Source organism: Dermochelys coriacea, chromosome 16, assembly GCF_009764565.3.
Source record: "Dermochelys coriacea isolate rDerCor1 chromosome 16, rDerCor1.pri.v4, whole genome shotgun sequence".
Classification (NCBI taxonomy): domain Eukaryota; kingdom Metazoa; phylum Chordata; order Testudines; family Dermochelyidae; genus Dermochelys; species Dermochelys coriacea.
In genome coordinates this window covers 12937838-12963347 of record NC_050083.1, presented here as the reverse complement: position 1 = coordinate 12963347, position 25510 = coordinate 12937838, and the positions used below count along the sequence as shown (strand labels likewise).

Genomic DNA, 25510 nt, shown 5'->3' with positions numbered 1-25510 from the left:
AGACAATGAGAACACCTTACTCCTCAACAAGTCAATCCTTTTGCCCTCGTCATCAGCTAGAGTGGAATGCGCTAATCTAGACCTAGCCCTGTTACTGGCAACAGCCACCATGAGTGGTTAGGGACAGGGTGGGTGTGCAAGTAGGAAAACCCTTCAGAGGGTATCTGATACAACTGGTCTGCTTTCTTAGAAACAGGTGTGGTTCACACAGATTTAGCTGGCTGTAGCAAACCATTCAAATGGGTAGGTATATTCTACTCCTCCCAGTAGCAAGTATATCGAATACCATCAGAGCAGTCTCTTTCGCAGACAGGGCAGGGAAGAATTAAAGCGGACACCATTTGATATACCAAGGTACGGAACTGTTTAATGTCTCCTGAGGAGCAGAGGCTGAAGCTACCCCATATGCGATAAATCAGGCTCACAGTCCATTTCCAAATGCTCCTGATCAGAAAGGAACTACCTCCTTGTCTTCCCCTCTGACAGCATTTCAGGCATCAGTGCTGGTAATGTCAACAGATATGAAGGATTTGGCAGTCCAGTGATTCTCAGAGGAAACATTATTTCTCCATCCACTTGGAAGGTAATTACAAAATTGCGGAGATGGCCCCCAATAAAGCCATGGGGTCCTGGACTGCCAATCTCCCCAGCAACGAGGGATCAGGAATATGCCTGTGGGACATAGACCAGGGTGGTACAAAGCAAGACACAGATCTCTCTATTCATCCTCCATCTTCCTCTTGGTTCCAAGTCCGGATCCAATATAGAATATAATGATGATAAAAGCAGATCCAAAAAGAGAAGAATGGAGATCCAGCTCTTTGTGGAGAGCGTTCAGGGGTCCTCGGCAGAGGAAGTATACGATGATCTGGGAACAGACCCCAGCAACTTCTGACCACCTCTTCTTAACAGGGAACAAGGAAGACTACGTCAAGCACTGGGAAAAATAAGCCTTCTTTTGGAATCCCTATGTTTCCCACTGAGAACAGACAAACTGAAGCTGGCATGTGAACATGGCTGCAACGTTGACTGAGCTCTCTGGAACAGAGGATGTAGCCAGATCCTACCCAGAAACCAACAGAAGATCCAAAGATAACAACACTGGATCAGTTGTTAGACACAAGTCCATATCCCTTGCTACCAAAGGAGAAATGGATCTCTGCTTCTGACCCATAGCAGTCTTGCCAGAATTGGATGTATGCTACAGTTCTGATGCATGGGAACCGACACTGCTAATGAGGAGTATATAGAAACAAAATAGCTAGGGAGCGCAGAAGCAAAGGTGTGCAGAATCCCAGATTCTGACACACTGAGCAATTCCATCTTCCTGGATCTGGAAGCTGAAGTCAGAACTGACCCTAATCCTGCAGCCACAGGGTTTCCATCAGGGCTCAATAGCTGGGAGGAATGAGGTATGGCACCAGTGAAGGTGGCTGAAATATTTTTTTATCTCTTTTCCAGAACTGGGGTAGTTGGCTCTGACCATAGTTCAGATATCTGTAGCCCCGGGGGCTCAACTGAGGGAACTGCAGGAACCGCATCTGACCTTGACAGGGGAAGTGGCTTCTTAGAACACTTCAGTTCCTTGGAGATGCTAGTAACGACAAGGACAGAGACTGGCCTCTTAGATGTAGGATCCTGATCGGGTCCAGAGGGTCTAGCCTCGAGGGCTTCCTTTAGGAGGAGGAGCTGCAAGCGAGTTTCCCTATCCTTATAGGGTCTGGGAGTAAATGTTTGGCAAATCAAACACCCAGAGGGCGAGTGCCCTTCTCCCAGGCACTTGAGGCATCACACATGGCCGTTGGATGCCAGGTAGACTGCCAAGCAGGAAGCACACTTCTTGAACTCCAGCTTCTTCTGTTTCTTCAGTTCATCCATAACTCTGAACTGGGAGAAATCCTAATTCCCTAACTATTCTGAAATGAGCTAACACTAACTATTTCTAAGCAGAAAGAGATGCCAACTCCGAAGAGACCGGAGCAGTTTACATCCATCCAGGCACACTGCTGGAAGGAACTGAGGTGGTGAGAGCACTCTGCTCCCTTAATGGCTTCACCCTCGGTGCACCCTCAAGCTGAGGGGAAGATGTGCTCTAGCTGACACTGCTAGAAGAGGTTTTTACCTTAAGGCACCACAAGGCTGTGCAGTACCCATAAATAGGAATATGCAGAGTCACTCAAAGAAACATTGTTCCCAGACAAGTCTTTCTACCAACCTGTGTTCAGAGCAAATTCCAAGAACAAAACTGTAAACTCCTGAAAGTACACCGTTATCATGGAAACACTAACAAATCCTTTACTCCATAGACACTAGCAGTTAGTGCTATGTCTAGCTAAATAACCATGTGAATAAGGGAGGGAGGAAAGGAAACTGTGTTACCTGGTGAGCAGCAACATCTGCTTCCAACAGAGCATGTTTCTTCTGAAGATTCTGAACATTAGTAAGATCTTTTCCATAATCATCAGAAGCCAAGTGTCCCTCCACCTCATACAACCATAGCTCAATGTCTTCTACATTGCGGTTAAATTGCTGCTGTTGGTTGGCTTCACGCAGCTTTATTCCTGCATGTATGTAAAAGATAGAGAGGAGAAAGGTTATTTAAATTTCTATTTCATTAACTCACTACTCACTTGTTCTCAGGGCTAACTTCTCCAGAAAACATCTCTATAACTGGAAATGTTGTTCTATAGCTCTCTTATGATCAGTTAGAGCAAAGAGTACATCTTACCTTTGAGCTCAGTGGCCTCCAGCAGTTTTTTCCACAAGCTGATGACCTCATTCATGCGTGCTGCCACTTCATCAGATGCATAGTGATTGACATCAATCAGCTTCTGGCCAGCTTTCTCCAGGGCATCAATGCGACTTTGATTTGCAGAGAGCTCTGCCTCAAAAGCCTGATGTTTTTGAACTTTACCCTGCAAGTTTGATGGGTCCTACAGGTAGGAAAGGGAGAACACACTTCAGTCTGAAATTGGCATATATTAAAAAACCTCATTCTACCAATCTCCTGCTAATAAGTAAGAGCAAAAGTGGAGAACTTACATCAGTTCTTCATATTTACATTTCCTATGTGACTATGAACACTTCTACACATTATATGGCCTATCCTCCATAACTGCAGTACATATCACAAAGAATACATCAGTTAATTGTGGATCATGTAAGGCTGAGGGCTGTCACAAATGCTGATATGTCAAAAGAATTGCAACCATAAGTACCAAGTTAGATAGAAAACCATTTTATCTACAGAGTGAGCATTTGTTTGTCTAGTGCTGGAATATTCTCCTTGGAATCATGCAAATGACAAGAGGAGGAACTATTCATAAGGCTCCCAGAAACCAATACTACCTTAATATTATCAGGATATTTATTCTTGTTTTTACCTTGTAAGCCTCATCCGTTGCAGTTTTCATCTTTTCATTGACCCAACTCTTTAGTTCATCAGAGTCTCGGAAAAACTGCTGCAGGTGGAATGAATCTGCCAGTTGAGCACGCCGATACATAGCTCTTTCGTGCAGAGCATTACGTCGGCTCAGCAGCTGAAATAAGCAAATATCAGTAGTGAATTCTCAGACTAATGAGAAACCCAATCATGTTTTCTTTAATTATAGTTGAGCTTGCTGCAACTCTACTTATTCATCCTGCATCTGTGCCATCACTTATCCTTTTCATTCATATAACATACAAACCAAGCAGCAGCATGGGTTACTTAAAAAACTTACAGCATCTCTTCGTGTAGCAACATCCTCCTTGGCATAGTGGTTATTTTGAATCAGTTTAGTAGCAAACTCATCCAGGGCCTAAAAAGAAAGTAGTCTTCATTCATCTGAAATACTAAGAATATCTGTGTAAGCTTATTTAGCAAATTAGGCTTTAGAAGAGATGTGTCAATTGAACTAATCAAAAGTCAAGACATCTATTTTTAAACCCCTCCCCTATCCGCACCATTCTCCACATTTCCTTAAGAACATTATCCTAAATCCAGATGATGGTAGATTTATAGCTCCTGTGAGAAATGATTACTGTATATGTTTAAACAATTCAAGCACCGTCAAAAAATGTGCTAGCATGGTGTGCAAGAGAGTACTGGATTACTCTGATGCCCTGATTCAGAGGTTAAATCCTATTCTCTGCCTTGATCCTAAATGTGCGTTTTATTCTTTGAGCGAATTTCCATTTCACATACAATTTGTAATTATATTCAAAACCCCAGAACCATCTTTTTCTGAAGTTCCTGGACAATGATCTGGGTTCAACCCTTCTGTTTTATTCCTTGCTCATTAATACAAAGAGACTTAATGAATACAACTAATGTAAGCATCTTACTGTGATTTTCTCCTCCTGGGCACTGAGGGATTTCTCAAAGTCTTCATGTTTCTTTAGCAGAGCCTCAACACTATCCAGAGAGTCACCTAGGTCTTCATTTAGCAGGAATGCCTACAGAAAAGAAAAACACTTTAGTGAGCCTTACACTACCACCACTCCGAGTTATCCTAAAGCCAGCTCAGGCAGTCAGCATTGGGCTCATCACTGTAGGATTTTATTGGGAAAGTTTGTGGTATGGAATTGATGCATCTTCTTCTGCTTATGACAACTGAGGAGTACATATCTAATTTGTATCAGAAATGAAAAGGAATAATCCCTTGTGGGCATTAACTCGCATAAAAGAAACATTACACCAATTGAGCATGACTGGCAGGTTATGTAAAGCAGCAGCATTAGATTGGAGAATCTGGCATTCTAGATGAAAAAGACCACTAACAGAACCAATTGAAGAGAGACATGTACAGTACCTCCCTGCACTATGGTTAAGGCTGTGTGTGTCTCTGTCATGGATTCCATGAGTTCTGCAGTGGCCAGCGCAGAGAGAGAGAGAGAGAGAGAGTGTGAGTGAGTGTGAGTGTGTGTCACCTCTCCCCAGCACCTGCCGCACCCTGACCCTAGTTTTAGTAAGGGGTATATAGTACAAGTCATGGACAGGTCACAGGTCATGAATTTTTGTTTACTGCCCATGACCTGTGTATGACTTTTACTAAAAATACCCGTGACTAAAAGACTAAAACGTAGACTTAACTATGGCAAGCCTGGCTTTGGCCAGAACTATTTATTACATTCACAAAAATAGGAGGGAGGAGGGAACATTCAGAAATTAAATCTTATCCTCTCTTTCTGAAGGAGCCGAATGCATGCTTAGTATGCTATCTAACCAAGTGCTGCCTGCTTTGCAATTGAAACACTCACCTCTTGTTTGCTCATCCAGTTGTCAACTTGTTCAGTGTCTCTGTAGAAAAGCTGCAGGTCCATACACTGTTCATATTGCTGTCTGCGAAGTTCCCATAGCTCTAGAAGGGCAGTTCTTTCATCTGAAAGGATGGTCAGCTGAGGGGCGGGGAAGAAACACATGTTCAAATACAGGGAGAGTGGTTCTTTTCCATCTCAATGACAGTAAAATCAAGCATGGGCTCTATAAAGCAGTGATTGTGTCTCACTTTTTCAGTCTCCAGAACACTTCACAAGAGTTCAAACACCTCACTCAACTTCTGAAATTCCTCACCTCCCCCCCTCAACCAGGGCATCTAAAGTGTTTTTTCAGCCAGCACACTACAACAAAGGACTCTCTTAGTTTAAGAGCCAGTGCTATTAAATTCACAGTATGTTCCATTACAGCAAACTTGAAAGCATGGATAAAAGAGACACTTGTTCTATTAGATAATTCATTTTTCAATGGGAAAATAAAGAAATGTCACTAGCTTCAAAAATGGAGGTTATGCCAAATTGAAGGATGAGAGGAGCATGTTGCTTAAATTAAGTGGAAAAGGGCGCATAATCTTGTCAGATAAATACTTTTGCATCCAGGCTCTTAAACAAAAACTGCATCCCTCACTAAAAACTAAGAGAGGAATGAAAACATATTAGAACTTTTCCAACTCCTCCTCCAACTTACCTTTTCTCTAACTTCATCAGAGGCATAGTGCCCAGCAGCCACCAAGGCCTGACCAGATTCATCAGCAGATTTAAAGCTGTCTTCATGGGCATCAATTTCTCCCTGTGGCAAACAACAAATATACACGCACATGGTTTCTAAAATTCTAAAGGAAAACAAACCCAACTATTTTAAGATATTATTAAAATATGAACTTGAAAACGAAGCCAGATACTGAAAACGAAGCCAAAGATGGCATTCAGATATCCAGAGTATTAATGGACATACAATTATCTATATATGAAAACAGAGTTCAATCTCTTGTATTAGTAATGTAGATATAATTCAAATGTATCTAGTAAATAGAAGCCACAAGTCAGATTGCAAGCTACCTCTGTGTATTCATGGAAACTCTATAAGGCTAGAGAATTTAGACAGCCATCAAAGAAATTTAGTCATACCTTTAGTGACGCTCAGGTGGAAAGAGTAACTAGTAAACATGACTTGAATATACCGAAAGAAAAGATGCATGAGTGATAGTAATGTTCTACCTGAAATTATTTTTAGGACATTGTTATGTGGAAACTACATAATGGGACTCTAGGATATAAAAACATGAGCCTGCTCAACTATAATTCTGCAGTGTATACATGTGATAATATAGAGGGTGTGATACATACACAGAAGCTAGGAAATTCAAAGTCTACAGCGATCATATTAGCTTGACACTATCTTAATTCATTTGTTTTAGGAGCTGAGGAGAAGAGAGGAAGGAAAGCACGATTGGAGTTAAAATGCTAATCTAGATTCCTAGAATTAATCTCCTTGTTTGTGTTGGTTTCAGTTCAACTCAACATTTTTTTTTTAAACAAGCCTTTATTGTTTCCAATTTTTCTTTAGTAAGAAATTTTCTGAAACATAGTTCAGTATTTACTCATTTGTGTATCAACCTATTAAACAAGCAGCAAAAATCCAAACTCTTAAATCAGAATAGGCCGCTACCTAGTACATCCAACTGAAATGATATATTCAAAGCATGCTAATGCTACAACATAGTGTGATTCAAAAGACTGCATTAAACTTGTACACATAAACCAGCCTCTAAGTGAGGCCAAGCAGATTAAGCTATATGACTGTGATTACCTTATGCTCCTGATGCCTATCAAGCAGGGCTTCAGCTCCAGCTACGTCATTGGCAAGTTCATCAGCATTAATTAGAGCCTTCATTTCAGTCACCCAGCTGGTAAGGTCACGAAAGTCTGCAAGGAAGCGCTGCAATCTTTGGAAAACAAATGGCAGAAGTCATTTATGTACACAGTATCTCCATCCTTACCCTTTTTTGCAACACGATATGTTTACGTTAAGATTCTGAGAAAAATTCATAAAACTAACTAATAACGTAATGATCATAGTAACCAGCCAAATTACAATCTCAACTCCTGAGATAAACCTGACATTTTTCTATACATTAACGGATTAAAGGTCAAGGGAGATGTTTTCTGATATTTTTAAGTTTCCACCCAATTTTCTTCAGGGAAACATGTGGTATACCACCTGAGCTGAAAGAAAAAGGAATACTTCTAACTGCAAAGTTTGCATGCTAGAAGCCAAGAGGAAACAAGGGCAGTATTAAATGTGGTGATTCTCAAATTGGTGTAAAGAAGACTTCTATGCGACCCACAGACCTGCTTCGGTTATAACAGTGAAGTATGCACAACTGGGAGAAGAAAAAAAAAGAGGCAGTTCAGCCATTTTAGAAAGCTTCAACTGCACATGTCTCAGTCTTCAATAAGAATTCCCTTGTTTTCCTATCAGCTTTTCTTCATATTCCCCTGCCTTTAGGGTTACTTGAAAAGGAAATGAAGTCTTAATGAGTCTGTCAGGTATCTCTTTGATAAACACTTTAACACCCATCAAATTTGCTGTCAAGACTAATTTTAAAAGGGAAGCAGATACACAGAGGAACAGAAAAAAACTACAAAAGTGACTTGGAGAGATCATAGCAGTGTGGGCTACAGGAATCAAGGGGAGAATCATTAGTAATAAACACAATCCTGCACCCTGGGAGAGGACAAATAGCATAACACAAAATAAATATAAACAGCCACATTCAACTGAGTTTATTTTCCTTTTGTTTCCTTAAAAATGCTCCAATATTATTTTATGTAACCAAGAATATTTATGGCTACAGAGAAGCCAAGTAACTAGGAGATTGGAGGCAAAAGAACAAGAGGATCCCATGGGATACAAGAACTGTCATAGTAGATCAGATCAATGATCAACCTAGTCTGATATATTTTCCCAGACAGTGGCCAATACCAGAGATCCACAACAGAAAAAGGTTTGAAAGCTATTGCTATATATTATCTTGGAAATGTAAATCCATTTTTTCCCATTAGAAATCCCTGAACACATTCACTTTAGAGGCAAGATCACGTATCTTGTGTACAATAGCTGCCTCTTGAAACATTAACTCATTCAAAATCTTGGAAATGGCCTCCCTTTATCCTCCCTGCAACCCTGTATTTAATTTATCTTGGATAGTTCACGGCTAGAGTGATCTGGGTGTTCATTGTCTCGTACCAAGTGTCCGCCTATATAAAAATAGCAAGGTCCCCCAGGCAAAGAGGATGAGCATAATCCAACGCCAGGAACCAGTCCATGGCCGCATTTTCAGATGCTCAGTTCACTGCAAAACTGTTTTAGCTCACAAAATAAACATTGTAAATCCTTAGTCTCCACAAAGATGGACAACTTCTGTTCCTCTGTTTCACCACATTATGCTTAAGACAAATTATAATTTAGGCGGAGATGCAAAAGGTCCTTCCAGTAATACAGCATTCCTACCTATAGGAGTCATTCAGGCGAGCATGCCTCTCTGCTGCCAGAGTGCGGATCTGCTCCCAGTTTGCAATCAGCTCCTCCCGTTTCACTTGGATCTGAGAGGCATTTTGTGGGTGGGACTGCTGCAGACGATCTGCTTCTGCACACAAAGCCTTTACCTAGTCACACACAAATTGCCATAAGATTATTATAAGACAATTATATTATTTAAATTACAGACAAAATGCCTACGCTACGTACCTTGTCCTCCAGAGCTGCAAGATCTCTCTCTAGGCCCTCATGCTTGCGCAGCAGAGCCTGCACACTGGCTAAGTCTCTGCCAAAATCATCTGAGGCCATCAACTGCTCTTTCTCTTTAATCCAGCTTATAGTCTCATCCACATCCCTTCAGAAAGTAACACACAAATTAACATGCATTCATCTCTCTTACAAGAAAAGGAAGAAGGTAAAGAGCTTCTACCTGTCACAAACATAATGATGTAGGCCTTCATGACAATAAAGCCCTGGTGATATCACCCAACTGCCATTACACGGAAACTTGTTAATCAATCTTTAGGAAACTAGACAACCCTAGAAGATTTTACAAGCGTTTTTTAAGGCTTGGGAGCACAAATGGCCAGCTGGTGTAGGGGCAGATCAGGATTCGTGGCTTCGGTTCCTTCCAGAAACCGTCACTCTTTAAGCCTCACTGATTCTACAGGGCCCATCTCCCATGATTACTAAAACAGACCTCCTCCCTCATCCCAAGAAACCACCAAGAGCAATCAGACAGCACAGACAAGGGTGGAGAGGAAAGGAAAATCTATCAGAGGCCAGAGTGGCTCCATGCTGACTAGTTAGCCAACAGCATGAGAGGGGGACACCTCTTCTGGTGTTTACCTAGGCTGGATTTAGAGGAGGGGGCCTTCAGACAGAGGGGAGGGAGACAGAACTGCCATCTGGCACGGAGAAGGAAAGAGATGAGGGTTCTAAGGGTTAAGGATAAAAATCAGGTAATTATTCTGGATGTCATTCTAGATGTTGTAGGTCCTTCTTTCAGGAAGGAACAATGAATAAGCTGCAAAACAAAAACATGACAGAGGATGTCAAGTGTTCACACAACCTTAAATGCAGTAGACATTTATGTGTAGTCAGAGTCATAGGCACCAAACAAATCCGGCCAAGCCCATACCTGTTAAAGCGCTGAACTTCAGCTGCCCCAAAGAGTTTTCCCTGCCTCTGAAGGGCCAGCCCCTTCAGACGCTGCCAGCCTGCATTTACTTCATCCTGCTTAGACTTGATCAGTTCTTCCTCAGGGTGCTGCTCCTGATGAGCAAAAGAAAGATGGCTTACAGTCTATGAATTTATTTCCACAGACACCAAGACAGTTCCTGTGTTTCTACAAGATCAGTTTATAAACACCTTCCCTTTCATCCCAATCTTTCAACTTTATAGTTTTACTGCAGCAGCCAAGCATCCAATACTTTCATAAGACACTGCATAAAAACCTACACTTCTTTTGTAAGCTGTAGGCATTTGGAAAAGCAATCCCTGCATTTGTCATGGGATCCCATGCCTTCTCATGCCCAGCTGATAACCAGGTGTAGAAAATGACACATTAATCTTGGATGGCAGTGGAGAAACAGTTTTAAACTTCAGGTCTTCATGAGAGCTTGTCAGTTTCTCCTGTAAAACCACGCCTCACAGGGTTTTCCTTTGAGGAATGTTCTTGTCTAACAGAGCTTTACTCGATCTACCCAGCAGAAGAATCCGTTGAGAATATTCAGCATCTATAGATCTACCCCAAATGCAAGTACAGTTGCCTCTGTTTCCCTCCAAGGTGACAGCTGGCATAGCACAGCAAATTTTTGCTCACTGAGTTACAATTGTTGTTTCCACAATTATCACAATAGATTTCAGATACTTACCTATATTTGTACGCTATCAATTTCTGTACATTTTTGGGAAACAACTATTGTTTCAATTTACTACTCAACACTCCTTAAAGAATCTAAACAGCATCACTGAGGGGGCCTTTTCACAACACACCGATATTTACCTGGATAAGTTTGCCAGCAAACTGGTTTACTTCATTTACTCTTTCTTCATGGGCTGCCAGATCTGTCTGAAACTCTTCAAACTTCTTTTGTAAAACCTCAACATGCTCCAGATCCTGGCCAAGTTCTTCTGAGGTCACTATCGCTTCCTAGTATGTTAGGAAACAAGAAAATCAGTTCTATCACAAGCCAACACACAGAAAACCTATTAGAAACTGGGAAACCAGCTGTTCTAGCTGCAAAATGTTGCCACTTCAAAGACAGTTACAGTGGGTACAGCAAAACAAAGTTCATTATGCTTTAAAGTCAGTTTTAAAATGCATCCTTAAAGGAACACTGTGTCAACATAAAATCCACTTCATCCAAAAAATTTTCATTTACTAGAGTTACAAGTAACATTTAAAGAAAAGGAGTACTTGTGGCACCTTAGAGACTAACAAATTTATTAGAGCATAAGCTTTCGTGAGCTACAGCTCACTTCATTGGATGCATTTACGATTGCTATAATAAAGAGATTAGAGAAAAATATTTCTCTCCTTCTTCCAGTTTATTTACTTTGCTATCAGTCAGTTTCTCTACAGCAGTGGTTCTCAATTTTTTTTTTTTTTTTGCAGACCACTTGAAATTTGCTGAGGGTCTCAGCGGACTACTTAATGATCTTTCCAAATGTTGTTTGAACCATTAGCCAACTATTGTAAAGCGCTTTGGATAAAAGTGTTATATATAAAAAAAACCTTAATAATAATTAATGTGTTTTTGTTCTACAAATAAAGGCACATAACTCATATTTTAACATCAGTAGTCTTACCTTTCTAATGTGATGGATGTGCCTTCTCTCCCCCTCACCACAGCAGCCCCCAAGCTGGGGCTGGGAAGGAGGAGGGTCTCTCCCCAGTAGCCACAGCCCTGGAGCTGGGGAAAGTTGCCTCTTTCTCTGGCCGCCGCAGTCCTGCACATCCCAAATTCCTCCACCCGCTCTTCTCACCCTATTGCCCCGTCCCACCTACCCCCTATTCCCCCCAAGGCCATCACCTCACCGTACATGTGCATCTTCTCCAGAGTTCAGGCACCTAATTAGTGGAGCCATGCCTGAGCAATTCCACTAATTATATGGGTGGCCCTTCATTCTCTCATGTGCAGCCACCCAGGTGAGCACCTTAGAGGGAACTATTCGCAGACTACCTGAATGGGGCTCACGGACCACAGTTTGAGAACCTCTGCTCTACAGTCATTTGTCTGGTTTGCATGGGTCCTGTCCATAGCAACTATTGTTTTTTTCTTTTGTTTTTTAAATCAGGAAGCTGTGGTTGTAAAAACTCAAAAATTAGCAAGCATACATAGGGGCAGGTACAGTAACTGAAGCTACTTGTAACTCCTTTATTTGATATGGACTAGATATCAAGCTGACAGTGTCAGGTTGACTGGTTTTAACGATGGACAGGTTTATGAAAAATATTTTGTAATACTTAATGACAGTTAAGGAGGATTTACAATTTGAAACTCCTAGTGCCACAAAACAGCGAGTCGTCATTAACAAAACCTAGCTAATCGTTTTGTGGCTTTTAAACTTTAGTATTGTGGTTTGTGGTTCTGCTTCCTCAATGTTCAGAGAGGTCAAAAGCAAATTGTTCTCTTGCAATGGATCTCTAAAGATATTCCAGTCACAGCTAAGTAGTTATAAACTTTTCAATGGGTAGCACTCCCTTTCCATACTGGTTCATTTTAGCATACATGTCACAAAACCTTACTTTTATGTGCAGCAACTTTCACAATGTAGGTAAGGTACACTCAGCCACTATGAGAAATACTAATGTCGTCTTAAGCAAAGAAAAGAGTATCATGTTTCATGGTATCCTCAACATACAGAGAATTTCTCCGTTATCCATTACTTCTATCAATTTCCTACAATTGTTTTTGCAATTGCTGAAATAGGCTAGAATGCTCTGTATACCTACCATTTATATCATACAAAGAACTACAACAATTCGTAAAACCGTATTTAAATCCCATATGGGGCCTTAAAACAATAAGACAGTGAATGTTTTGATAAAACAGCTCCATATAAATCCTTTCATGGAATTGGGATGTTGTAAAGGCTATATGATGCAAGTGGATATACTTTTAACCATAAATATACCTTGTCATTGATCCAGTCCAAGACATCTTCACATTCTCGTAAGTACTGCACCAGCTTCTGGGCTTGCAGCAGCTTGATTCCCTTTTCACGCATCTTCTCTAGCAACAGCTCCCAGAGTCGATGAAGCTCCTGCAGTCGAGTCTGAAAGACATAAATAAGATGCAGACATTATAAATTCTATTTCAGAAAATATGAAACTTTGCAATGCAATTATTTTCTCAACTCCTAAAATGATAGAAATTTTCATTTGAATCCTATTTTCATAAATGTTACACTAGGTAAAGCATGAATGAACTTCTGTCAACTAACAAGACCACCATTAGACATTTATGTGCAGTCAGAGTCATAGGATCTATAGAAGAGCTCCATGTAGTTCAAAAGCTCATCTCTTTCACCAGCAGACAATGGTCCAATAGAAGACATTACCTCACCCAACTTCTCTCTCTATAAACTTTAATGGAAATTAAAACAAACACACACACACACACATTGCAAAACAGGAAAACAGCTATTTCACCCATCTTTTATAACACTATGCATATTGAGATTTGTAACATGAAAGGCAAATTAGAGGAGCTTTCAGAGATCTAACATGGATACATACTTAAAGGTATTTAATAGGCTCAGTTATGGAGGTTTACAGGAGAGAAGGAGCTCATGCTATGTGAATCTCTAACATTGTCCAACAGCACACTGCAAACTATCAATCAAAGAGGAAGAAAGAGGCATTCAAAGAGACAGTGACAGCAGCATTGCACAGTCTAAGATTCACCTACTCGTATATGGAGCCCAACTTGAGTAGCAGTTACTATTGGGCGCTGTGCAGTCCTGTATGGCGTGAAAGACTAAACCATTGACAGACAGGTTACTATTCCAAACAGAATACAAATTAAAGTTTACATTGATCACCATGTCCCAGGATTTTCAGTATTTTTAAAAGAATTAGACCACTTATTTGAAAAGTAATTTCTTACTTTTGTTAAGGATAAATTACAAGACCAAAATATCCTTATGCAATGAGATGGCTAGGGCTAATATGCATAATTTATAAAAAGTGCTCTAAAATTATGACAAAGTGGTCATTGCGCATCTGTAAGACTCCACCCTTAACTCAGCTGTATATTAGAAATGTAATAAATAAAATTAATCAGTAAATTTGATAACTGAAAAGAAGGTCCCTTGTCACTGATTTCTCTTCTTTTTGAAGAGCTTTACCTTTTAGAGCCTTTTTAAAAAGTAACAAAAGAAGAGCTTTAAAATATTTGTAAAACATATTTGTTCTGTTAAAGAGTTGTGCATCATTGATGTCTGCAAATTAGTTATCAATTTGCCTAATTGATATGCAAACTTAATCAAGACCTGGAAAGAGTGGATTTACACCCCTGCGCCACCCCACCCCCCAAAAAATAAGCCTTAAAAAATGGATGAGTGCAAAGTAAGAGCAGTAGTTTAGTAAAAAACAGTAAAGCATAATCAGGAGTAAGCTAGAATAAGAAACCTAGCCAGAAGAATGAGAATATGAAAGAGAATGAGTAAAAGAAAAGCACTGATAGAGGGTTCAAAGAAAGCTATTTTAATAAGAATCCAGAATTTGTCAAAACATGTAGCTAATATAGCATAGCAGCAAATGTTTTAAAAATAGACATGGTGCTGCGATTCAGAGTTTGGGAGATTTGGAATGAAGAGAAGTGTTTAGAAAAAGGAGATAAAAGTGTCTATCTACACTGAAGAAAAAACTTGTAGAAAACAGATTTCTAGCACTCACTCTTATAGTTTCAGATGCAAAATGCCCTTCGTTAATCATCTGGTTTCCAGTCTCATCCAGTTTAATGATAGCCCCTGAATTGGCCTGCACCTCAGCTTCAAAGGCTTGGTGTTTCTGCAGTTTCCCCTGCAAGTAAAATGTTAAAGATGATGACTAAAATCTGAGGAGCTGTCTTCTTCCACATCCCCCCAAACACCAGTACGTTTATTACACTTTTTGCACTTGTAACAGCGTTCACATACAGTAAAACAGCACATTTGAAATAATAGCTGTACCATATGTTTCCTGGCTGGATTCAAACATCTCAATTTTAGTTATTTTATTTTTGTTAGCTCGTGTGCTGCAGAATGTTCAAACACTTTGGAGGTAATCCCTCCCGCACAGCATATTTTTCTGCAAATGTAATTTTTATGGAAATAATACAAATTTATCCAAATCTACTCACGTAATTGAAGTGTCCAATAGATTCTGGAAATAAAAAGGCTGTATTGACATTCCATTCCCTTAAGGGCCAACAAGGTTTCAGTGACTAATCCATTATTACAATACTCCATTTACAGTGGATCAATTTAGAAACCATTTTACTGAAGAAAGCTTTGTAGATGTTTGCATCCAGCTCCTTTTATCACACTATATTATTTCAGCTACACTTTCACGTTTGTTGTATTTATTCCACAGACTAAACCTGGTATGCTTGGAGGCTAACAGTGCCGGGGTAGAAAGGTGGGAGACAGAAATAGGACGTACCTGTAAATTGGTTGGGTCTTTGTAATTCTCATCAGATGCAATCTGGAGTTTCTCCTGGATCCATTTTTCCAGTTCATCTGCATCACGCTGGAAAAACTGGAATCGATAGGAATCTTCAAGCTTTTGGCGTCTCAGAGTAGACAGTTCCTTGAACCTGTGGTATCGGTCCAAAACTTGCTGGCGCCTCTCTTGGATATCCTCTGCTGTTTCCAGCACTTTCACACCACTTGGATCCATTTTCTGAAAGTCAAAAAACTTCAATTAATAACTTTGCTTCTGACATGAAACAAAGGCAAATACGCAAAGATCCGAGTAAGTAAAGTTGTTTTTAGTCTCACACATGGTTTACTTACAGACCCAGTGTTTCCTGTATAAAGAAACCCTTCTATCAAGTTTCACAGTAGCAGCCGTGTTAGTCTGTATTCGCAAAAAGAAAAGGAGTACTTGTGGCACCTTAGAGACTAACAAATTTATTTGAGCATAAGCTTTCGTGAGCTACAGCTCACTTCATGCTCAAATAAATCTGTTAGTCTCTAAGGTGCCACAAGTACTCCTTCTATCAAGAAAGCATTAGAAGGGAAATGCCCATGAAAAGACTCAACAACCACTTGTTTCTTAAAAGTCTTGACGGGAGATCAAATAAATAATCTACCCAGTAACATAAATGACATTTATCTACCACAAAAGTACCATGCTAGTATCTGGTAGAAATATACTACCAGAGCTAAGTACATGGGAAAAAATAAAAAAACTGCCCCCACTATTTCTACTATAAAAATGTTTAAAATCTTAGGGTTGTTTATTTTAAAAAATGCTTATAATAACAGAAAGACAAAAAATATTACTGCTTGTTATAGAATAGCTAAAAGTCCCTATTTACGTTCTCCTCATTCTCTTACACAAAGAAACTTGTACAACAAAACTTTCTATTTTACATAAAACTTTAAAACCCAGTGAGCTCGCATTGTACTTCACAGATGTCAACTTTTGGGGAAAGAAAGAGAAATAGTAGGATTTAATAATTAATTATCCCCTTCTGTTGTATATCTTGATTGCAGTCCTTTTGCAAAAAAAAAAAACGTATTTTGAAAATCATTTTTATTACAGGCAGTGAAAAGAATAAATATTGCACTCCTGCAGCCAATTTCCATTAAAGGTTTCACCCCCTTCTAGTTTCTTTGTAGCTTCATCAAAATTTAAACGTAAATAGGGAGCTTGATCCTCCAATACCAAAAGTTCTGATGGCACAGAAGTATTAAGGACAAATGGGACCTAAAATAAAATTCTGCTCATTACAGTCAGTGACATTAAGATCTAATACACTTAAACATTTAACCAATCAGTGACCATCCCAGAGATCTTGCAATGAACATTTTGTGCTTATAAAATAAAATAATTTTTCAGGTTTCACAGTTTACAGGCAAATTCTTACCTCAAAGAGCAGTTATTTACATGTACATCTGTATTGCTTATCATGTAAATCCTACACAGATCAAAATGGAAACACAGTCCAGAGAATGTATCACTCTTATGAAAAAAGTAATGAAAAATCAAATATAGGGAAAGACAGGCGATCTCTATGAGATGCTGTTGAATGAGGAATTATTATTTAGTCTCTACTCAGCTTTATGTCTAAATCAGAAATGTATCTGGGTATGATTTCATGCAAAATTCCACAGGTGGGAAAAATATATGTTACAGATATATTTCCTCTTCAGATTACAGGCACTTGGAAAGGGACCTCCAATAAAAAGGAACACATGGATGCGAATTTACACATTCCAAAGCTTTCTTCCAGCACAGTCACACCCTGCTGTAAAACAGCCATTTCAGCAGCAGTTGTTACACTTGTGAACTCTGAGGCCCCGCTGCATTGCGGCAGTTAAAGTGAGGGGATGGAAATTCTGCTATGCTTTAATTTTTTAAGTAATAAAAATGGGTGTTTTCACCCATTGCTTTCCAAGAAAGCTAGCACATGAAAAAATCTGCATGCACTATATTGTGCAAATATACTCAAACTTCAATCTGATAAAAATGGTAACGCCTCCATCAGATTAGCAAATCTGAATCTCACATAGCCATAAACTCCAAATGTAATCTCAGCTCAACTACACGTTATTTTACTGACAAAGTAGTTGCTCTTTCCTCTGTGTTTAAACTTAGCCTTCAAGCAGGGATGTCATGCTGAGAACGTAAACCATTCACTACTAAAAATGTATTTCTCCTGTCCTGTTTTCTAGTTATTATTAAATCCATTTTTAAAAAACTGCTCAAGAAAGGTGGGGTTGGAGAGTGTTTTAATCCTGATTTGCACCTGCTCAACTATATCTTATCTCATTGCTGCCTATTCTGATTATTTATACTACTAGGAAAAATTGAAGTCATGCTTTTTCATTAGACTCCAGTTTTATACTCTTTGGTTATAACGCTACACTTAGCTACTAAAAAATGTCTTCAACAGTTTACATTTAAAATAGTTAATATCTTATTTAAAACGGGAAATATATTTTGTAATTCAACTAGTTAACTCAGTTATCTTTTTGCTGAAACTTGCAAAATAAAAGACTCTTTGTAACTACAGTAAGTAGACCAAGTCAATTGTAAAAGAAGTGCTTTGGTCTAGCAATAATGGACTGTTCTTTCCTGCAGCAAATCAGCTGACGTCAGCATGCCTCTGGTCTGCCAAAATGTTATCAGCAGTCACTGGGGAGCTCTGAGCATAAAAGTCATCGATGCTGCAGAATGATGCAGTCTGCATTCAGTATTTTCATCTCAAAATTGAAGTAACACTTTTTGGAGCCAAAGAACAATTCATTGATCTGTTTCTAAATCTTCTGTGATTTAACTGTAGAACTAAAATGTTTCTCCCTTTCTATATAAAGGGCTGCAACAGTATAAACAAGGAAAGCTATAAAAGCAGCTTGAGGTTGTTTACATCTAAATTACAACAATGTTTATGGGGAATTTTTTTTTTTACTCAAATGACTAGAAAAACAACGAGGAGTCCGGTGGCATCTTAAAGACTAACAGATTTATTTGGGCATAAGCTTTCGTGGGTAAAAAATCCACTTCTTCACATGCATCTGGGTTTTTTACCCACAAAAACTTATGCCCAAATAAATCTGTTAGCCTTTAAGGTGCCACTGGACTTCTCGGACTCCTCGTTGTTTTTGTGGACACAGACTAACACAGCTACCCCTCCGATACTTGACATCAAATTACTGCTAGCTTGACACCAGATAACACTTCATTCTTGGTCTCTGTACTTACAGACATCACATTCCACACATTATTGTGCTAGATGTCTGAGACTGGTATAGTGCAAAGACCAGCCCCTCCCATTGCAATCTGCACTGGGCTGATAAGGTCAGACATTAGACAGAAAGTTCCAGGCTGTTCAGGGAGGCTGTCTGAATTAAATAGGTTATTTCCTTTTGAAAACCTGTCTTCTAGATAGCTAAAACCAGCAGAAAAATAGCTCCAAAGTGGCACACATCTTCCTTAAAAAATGTTTTTTGATCTTTCTACATTTCCCATTATTCTTAAATACTGTGAAACTATTTTTTTTTTAAAAAACCTATCAATCGTCTCTATGAAAAGCTTGCAAGTTAATAGTTTTAAGACTACTTTGTCTCAGATTTACTCTTCAATTTATAATCATAGTTTGTGTTTTAAAAAAAAGACTGCAATGCCCAGTGAGTGAAATGAATTTTGAAACAAATACGTCCATTACTCCCAGACCTCTTCAAATGCACTGTATATGCCAAGGATTAGTCTTCTACAATAATTTTTTTAAAAAAGAGGTATGCTAAGCATTTGAACGGGAATGTTCAGCTGTGGATATTTATAGATACAACAATGCAACAGTAATGTCAGCAACATCATTCAACCACAGAAAGCAGTTGTATCTAGGTGGGTTAACAGAAATTATAGTTGGACAATATAATGGCTGTCAGCATTTTCATTTCTAAATCATGTTTTCAGGGCTTAAAACTTGACTGCAAAATTTGTAAAGTGCTCAAATTCTGTATACAAGATCTCAGCACAAGGCCCTTTTTTTTTTTCCCCCAAAGTACCACACAGGTATTATGGTGATCAGTACTTTTGGAATGTAATAAAATAGTGACCATCTCTTAAAATAAGCACTTATTGTTTAATATAGTGTCCTCCTATTCTGACAAAAAAAGACTTAGCAGTTTCAGATGCTTTTTTTGTATTCATATGAATTAAGTATTTTAATGATTTTTCATAGTTATCACATTAGAGGCTTTTCATTTTCTTTTCTTTGGGAGAAGAGAAGGGGTGATTCTTATTAAACAAAATCAAATATTATACATAAGTAGTAAACAGTTTATACCCCTCATGTCAATTTTAATATGGAGAGAGGCAAGGTGGGTGAGGTAATATGATTTATTGGATCAAATTCTGTTGAGAGAGAGAGAGAGAGAGAGAGAGACGCTTTCAAGCCACAAAGAGCTCTTCTTAATAGGTAGACATCTTATTTTCACTTGTTCCATTCAGGGCTTTCCTGAAGTTTTTAGGCAACTAGTAATCCAGATCTGAAACATTCATAAAGTTTTAACAGCTAAATACAATTTATAATGCCAATTTTGGTTTTAACTTAGTTAATGTAAGTTATCCAAGGTGAAAAAGGGAGAAGAATTTCTGAAAAGGAAGTATGGTGGGGCTCTTTAGGTCTTTGAAAAAAATTCCGTGTGCTGATATAATGTTGGGAAGGCAGTGAAGACGACATTGCAGTATATCATATTAAAATCCATTATGGGTTTTGTTAATTTACCCTACTATAAGAAGGGAAATTAATACCCACTCATTTAATTTACTGTTGCTGGAAAGGATCTTTTTAAGTTCACAAAATCACTAGTAAGAAAGACCATCCAAATGTTTAGAAACCCCTGCAATACACAAGCAAAAATGGGTACGTGAAGGAAAGTGTTGCAGTAATAAATTCAAATGTCTTGGTTTCTGTCTGTTTAAAGTCAGATCATTTAAAGCTGCTGCATATTAGTATGGACTAATAGCAGAATAGGCAAAATTCAAACAGATGAATCTAATAGCGCATTAAGTGGACACAAGAAAATGAAGTACAAAGAAAGTGTAGGAGTAAAATATTGGACACAGCAGTTTTCTTTAAAATATGATCTCATGGTTTGCGCACTGACAACTGTACATTTTTAAGAATGCAAGATAGTCTTAAACGTTTTCTTTTTAATTTTTCCACTCTAATTTGAAGATATATATAAAATAGCTGAATTTCATCACCAATTACGGTTCATTAGATACAACTCTTTAACTATGACCGCAGACCTTTAACGTAACTATGCAGAGGTCAGCAGGGATTGCACTCTGCATTGAAGCTCATGAGAAGGCAAATTACACCTTGACTGCATTGCATCAAAATCCAGAAATGCAGAGCTGAGAAACAGTATGATCCAGTGTAAATAACCTTTTAACTTACAACTTCTTAATAATATTATCTTGCAATCATCACCTCTTACTGTAATTAAGATATATATAGAGATATATAAAAAAAAAAAAAACTTATTTTACCCCATAATAAGAGACTTTATATTGCTCAATTACCCAGCTCAAGTTCTGTTCATTAATCTTATTTATTTGACCACCATTTTACAAAAACCCGCACATCAGTGGCTATCCTGCAATTATACGATTGCACAGTCTGTATAATTGATAGAATAGGAAACAAAGCCAATTTTTCAGTTTACAGTAATTTACATTACACAGTAGATTTTCAGATGCTGTAATCAAAAATATTTTCTTGGCCAACAGCCCTTTAAAGCAAAATAGAACTTTATAAAAGTTAATCCACAACAACAGTAGATCAGACAAAACTATGATCAGAACAGAACAACGATCACACACACCATGCGTCACAGGAGAAGAAAATGAGAAATCTTTAATAGAAAAAATTCACAATCTCCACCCCATGGAGTACAAAAAAACCAACTGTTATATTTGTCATGCTTGTATTTGTATTTACGCTCTAGAATCTATACACATACACAGCCCTCAAAACAGGCTGTTTTTTGGCACAAATAAGTCATCACTGCAACAAAGGCAAGCAAATGAAGAAAGTGACTCCACTACATGCATTTCATAAGATACCTGGACTTTGAGTTTACGAAACGATAACATGATGGAGGAATGTAGAGTCTAAAAGGGAGGTGGAAATCAAGATAACATACCACGATCTACAAATGTAGTAACATAGGTCAAACAAATGCAACTTCTGACAAAATATACATTCTGTTAAAGTAACACCTTTCTACTTCCCCTCCTCACCACATGTAATTTGGAATGATTGTTTTGTAAGTGGCTGCATGCAACACAGTTCCCCTGCCCCATGCAACAATGTTAAGAATATCAATAATCAAATGTAATTAAAACAATTGAAAATTGACTTAAGATGCACAATTTTCCATTTAAAAAACATTAAAGGAAAAAAAAATTACAAGTAAAGAAAGTGATCTCACTCGATAAACTACTCTTCCATATATAAATTCATCAGACAGGATGACTTAAAATACAGTCTCAGAAATTAACATGCTTAACAAGCAAACTTTAAATATAAATCTCCTCCAAAATACTTAAATTCACTTCCCATGTAAAATATATGCAGTAAATAAAATCTGTGACTGAAAGTATTTTTTGGGGATTGCTGTTCAGGGATTATTAAGTATGGCTGATGCACTGAATTTTAACATCTTCAGTTCCCTGCATCCCCTAGTCTGCATTTTCCAGGAGTATACTGCAATCCATGATCCTGTACAGGGATAACTGCAGTTACGTGCCTTTGGGTTTTCTGAAGCAAGTGCATAACTAGCATGGCATTATCACAGCTTAGGGTAGATCAATTACAGCAGTAAGAAGGCAGATTGCCACTTTATTTGATACATGGCCAGCAACGGGCACATGGTGTTGGACTGAATTTAGCAGTCTACTTCAACATCATCTGCAATCTGCTCCACCCCATTATTCTGGTGCCTGCTCCAGAGACAAATTGTCGGGGGGAGGAGGAGGGGAAGGAATACTACTATATCAGGGTAAGAAAAGGCTCAGCTTAAAATTACTTGCCCCAGACTGGTGGGCAAGCAAGCAATTCACACCCCAAGAATAAGTCTGATTTTATCCAAAATACATATAAATAGAAGAATAGCATACAAAGTTATTACACAGGTAAAATTAAGGCAATGCAGAATTTAAAAATTATTTTCAGGAAGTGATGAGTGGGATAGTTTTAAAATTGACAGCTTGCAATCGGAGGTGCCAACCTGTCTGAAAAGACTGAGACTGCTCTTACCTTGCTTGTGCATAGGGAAAGATGGTAAACAAGACTTAGTCTGGGATGGGGTTAATACCACACTTTAAAATAAAATGTGTTTGTTAATCTCACCAACTATGGAGCTCACAGAAGCACACCATCTATTACTTTTTTATTGTTGAACCTTGGTTTGACCTTTCCAAATACAAGACTTCTGTTACAACCGAAATGGAAATAAATTACCCCATGCGAGCACTATAACCTCTTATCTTAATTCAATGATTTTACACAGTCCAGTGGTTCCATTACTACACTTATGAACCCTTCACAATGCTGCAGAAGTCCTCCTAGTTTTCAATCCTTTTGTTCGTTCTTTTCGGAACACATTTTATAAACACACTGCTATTCAATGCAAAATTCACAGCAAGGCTGATTTGTTAATTGCATTAAAATGCATAAGACTATCCAGTGATTTTTTGTTTTAAACAACATTTTATTTTGAACCAGTATGAAATTCTGATCAAGGCCTCTCACAAAAAGAAATCAATAGAATCTTCTACCACTTTGGTGTGGACAGAAAACCTTAAAAGGAGCATTCTTGGTTCAGGACACATTTTTAATCAGAGAAAGAGAACCATTCCCAGGAGCTTTTTTCTGCATCCCATTCTTCACATCAACACCCGTCTTCCTGAGCCTATTTAAATCTGAGTGGCAAATTGCTCAGTAGCCATGTATATTTTAAGATCAAATGACTGGAAAGTACAATCATTCACTGAAAAATGGTATTAAAGAACCTGACTAGAGAATAAAGCTATTATAATATTACTGCTGCATCCACATGGACACTTGGAATACCAAACAAAAATAACTGTTTCAAATATTAACATAAATGATCACACTATTTATAAACTGCCATAAGTATATTTTTTTCTTTTACTATACATGGATAAGCTCTATTCAAACAGAACAAACATGGCTGACATTCCCTTGATTTATCAGAAATATGTTATGATGTGTTCCGTAATTGCAGGAACAAGGTGAGAAAGCCAGGCCAAAATCCTGATTTATCTTGTAAAGTGAGCCATGATCCTCCTCTTTCCCCCCTTATGTCAAGCATCTGGAGTATTGCAAAGTCACACATTTGGAAGGAAACACTATCATTCATTTTAGGGGATTAATTTAAGGCTATTTAAAAGCCTTTTCCAGTTAGGATGAAGGATTTTGCTGTGTGTTTCAACCAAGCATTTAAAAATTCTCTCCCGTAACAGTTAAAGTCCAGGGTTATTTAAAAAAAATATATCTTTATATTGGGGAAGAAGTTCTCCAGCCACCGCCTAGAAATCCAGAATCACTCCCTCACTTTTCTGCATCTCCTGACCTTGGACAGGAGATGGGCTTGTGAAAGCTCAGGGAGGGAAGCCATTGCTGCGAAATGGTTATTCCCCACAGTCAGCCTCTCTGTGATCAATTTTTCCTTCTCCAGATTTTCCCCCAAAGCTGGCGGGAGTAATTAGGCTGCAGAGCTTGCTTCGCGGGGGGATGCAAATCTCCCCTGCTCTTTTTGTGGGGAAGGAGATTTGCTGGCACTGTTATTTATCAGGGTGTTTATTCGCTCCTCAGAGCGGTGAATGAAATTCCTGCTATTACTGCTAGGAGCTACACAGGGCGGATCCGCCTCGCTCTTTCACATCCACACAAATCGTCTGTTCCTCCATCCCCAAAACCTCCCTCCCGTCCCGACCCCATCAGGAAAGAGTAACAGAAATGCAGCCACTCATTACACTACTGTCGTATCCGCCCTGAGCTCGCCTATACTCAAGCGAGCCCAGAGAGACCGGGGAGGGGGGGGGGCGGGGAGGGAGAGCGTCTCTCTGCAGAGACTATGTTAATAGCGATGACAAGAAGCGAGCCTGGGAGGAGAACGTCAAACCTCTAAATCCAGATTTTGGGAAATCGAACATTAGCAAGGATCCCTCGGCTGCCGCGAGCGAGCTTAGGCGAGCCCCAGGGAAACGAGAACGTACGCGGGGCGGTGTCGCGAAGCAGGAGAGCTTTCCCGGGTGAGCTTCCACCGCTACCCCACCCATCCTCCGGGAGCCCTGAGGCGAGCCTCGGGGAAGATAGGGATAACTTTACACCTGTCCCCGCAGCGCCTCTATGGCCAATGGGGACTGGGAGGGGCGCACCGCACCGCACCGGTCTCTCGCCACAGGCTAAGGGCCCCCGCGAGAGCCCAGCTGAGCTCGCCTTCAACTGGCCCACCCTGCCGCCCGCCGAAGACACCACCACCCCCCGCCCCTTCCTTCCTCACCAAGTCTGTGCGAAGGGTCCGGCGAGGCGAGCGCAACCCCGTAGCCTCCGCCCCTCAGACAGACTCCCCGCGCGCCGGCCCCGGCTCCCGCCTTTATAGAGGCTGGCCCGGATATGACGTCAACACCGCAGAACGGTCGCTAGCCCCGGAACTAGGCGAATGGCTCCGGCCGGAAGCGAAGGGAGAGGGCCCCACCCCGCGGAGGAGGTGCCCTGTGCACGGAAAAAACCGAGTGAAGCCGAAGGCGCCTGCCGCAGTACGGAGAAAGCCGAAGGGTTCCGGAAAGAGTCGAAAGAGGCCAGCGGAGGCTGGGCTGCGGGGAGCCCGCTGGAGGCGGCAGGGGCTTGGCCGTAGCTTCCCACAAGCTCCGTTTTTCTGCCCCCAGAAGCAGGGCCCGGGTTGGCTCTCAGCCGAGGATTAGTTTAGACCCTTTCATTTGTTGGGGGA

General features: G+C 39.6%; 1 protein-coding gene across 9 annotated transcripts in view; it reads right to left on the bottom strand.

The window, feature by feature from the left end:
- SPTAN1 (spectrin alpha, non-erythrocytic 1) overlaps positions 1-25258 on the bottom strand; it is an 86761-nt gene extending 61503 nt beyond the window's left edge. For all 9 annotated transcript variants that reach the window (XM_043498641.1, XM_043498637.1, XM_038375095.2 and 6 more), the window contains exons 1-16: positions 25064-25258; positions 15453-15692; positions 14706-14831; positions 12941-13081; positions 10806-10952; positions 9939-10072; positions 9008-9152; positions 8771-8925; positions 7067-7202; positions 5945-6046; positions 5242-5379; positions 4327-4437; positions 3723-3800; positions 3384-3539; positions 2729-2933; positions 2380-2561 (exon numbers count right to left, since the gene is read on the bottom strand). In XM_043498641.1, coding sequence (XP_043354576.1) covers positions 2380-2561; positions 2729-2933; positions 3384-3539; positions 3723-3800; positions 4327-4437; positions 5242-5379; positions 5945-6046; positions 7067-7202; positions 8771-8925; positions 9008-9152; positions 9939-10072; positions 10806-10952; positions 12941-13081; positions 14706-14831; positions 15453-15689 — 2193 coding nt within the window. In that variant the 5' untranslated portion in view covers positions 15690-15692; positions 25064-25258. The remainder of the gene's footprint in view (positions 1-2379; positions 2562-2728; positions 2934-3383; positions 3540-3722; positions 3801-4326; positions 4438-5241; positions 5380-5944; positions 6047-7066; positions 7203-8770; positions 8926-9007; positions 9153-9938; positions 10073-10805; positions 10953-12940; positions 13082-14705; positions 14832-15452; positions 15693-25063) is intronic.
- Positions 25259-25510: the final 252 nt, after the last annotated feature.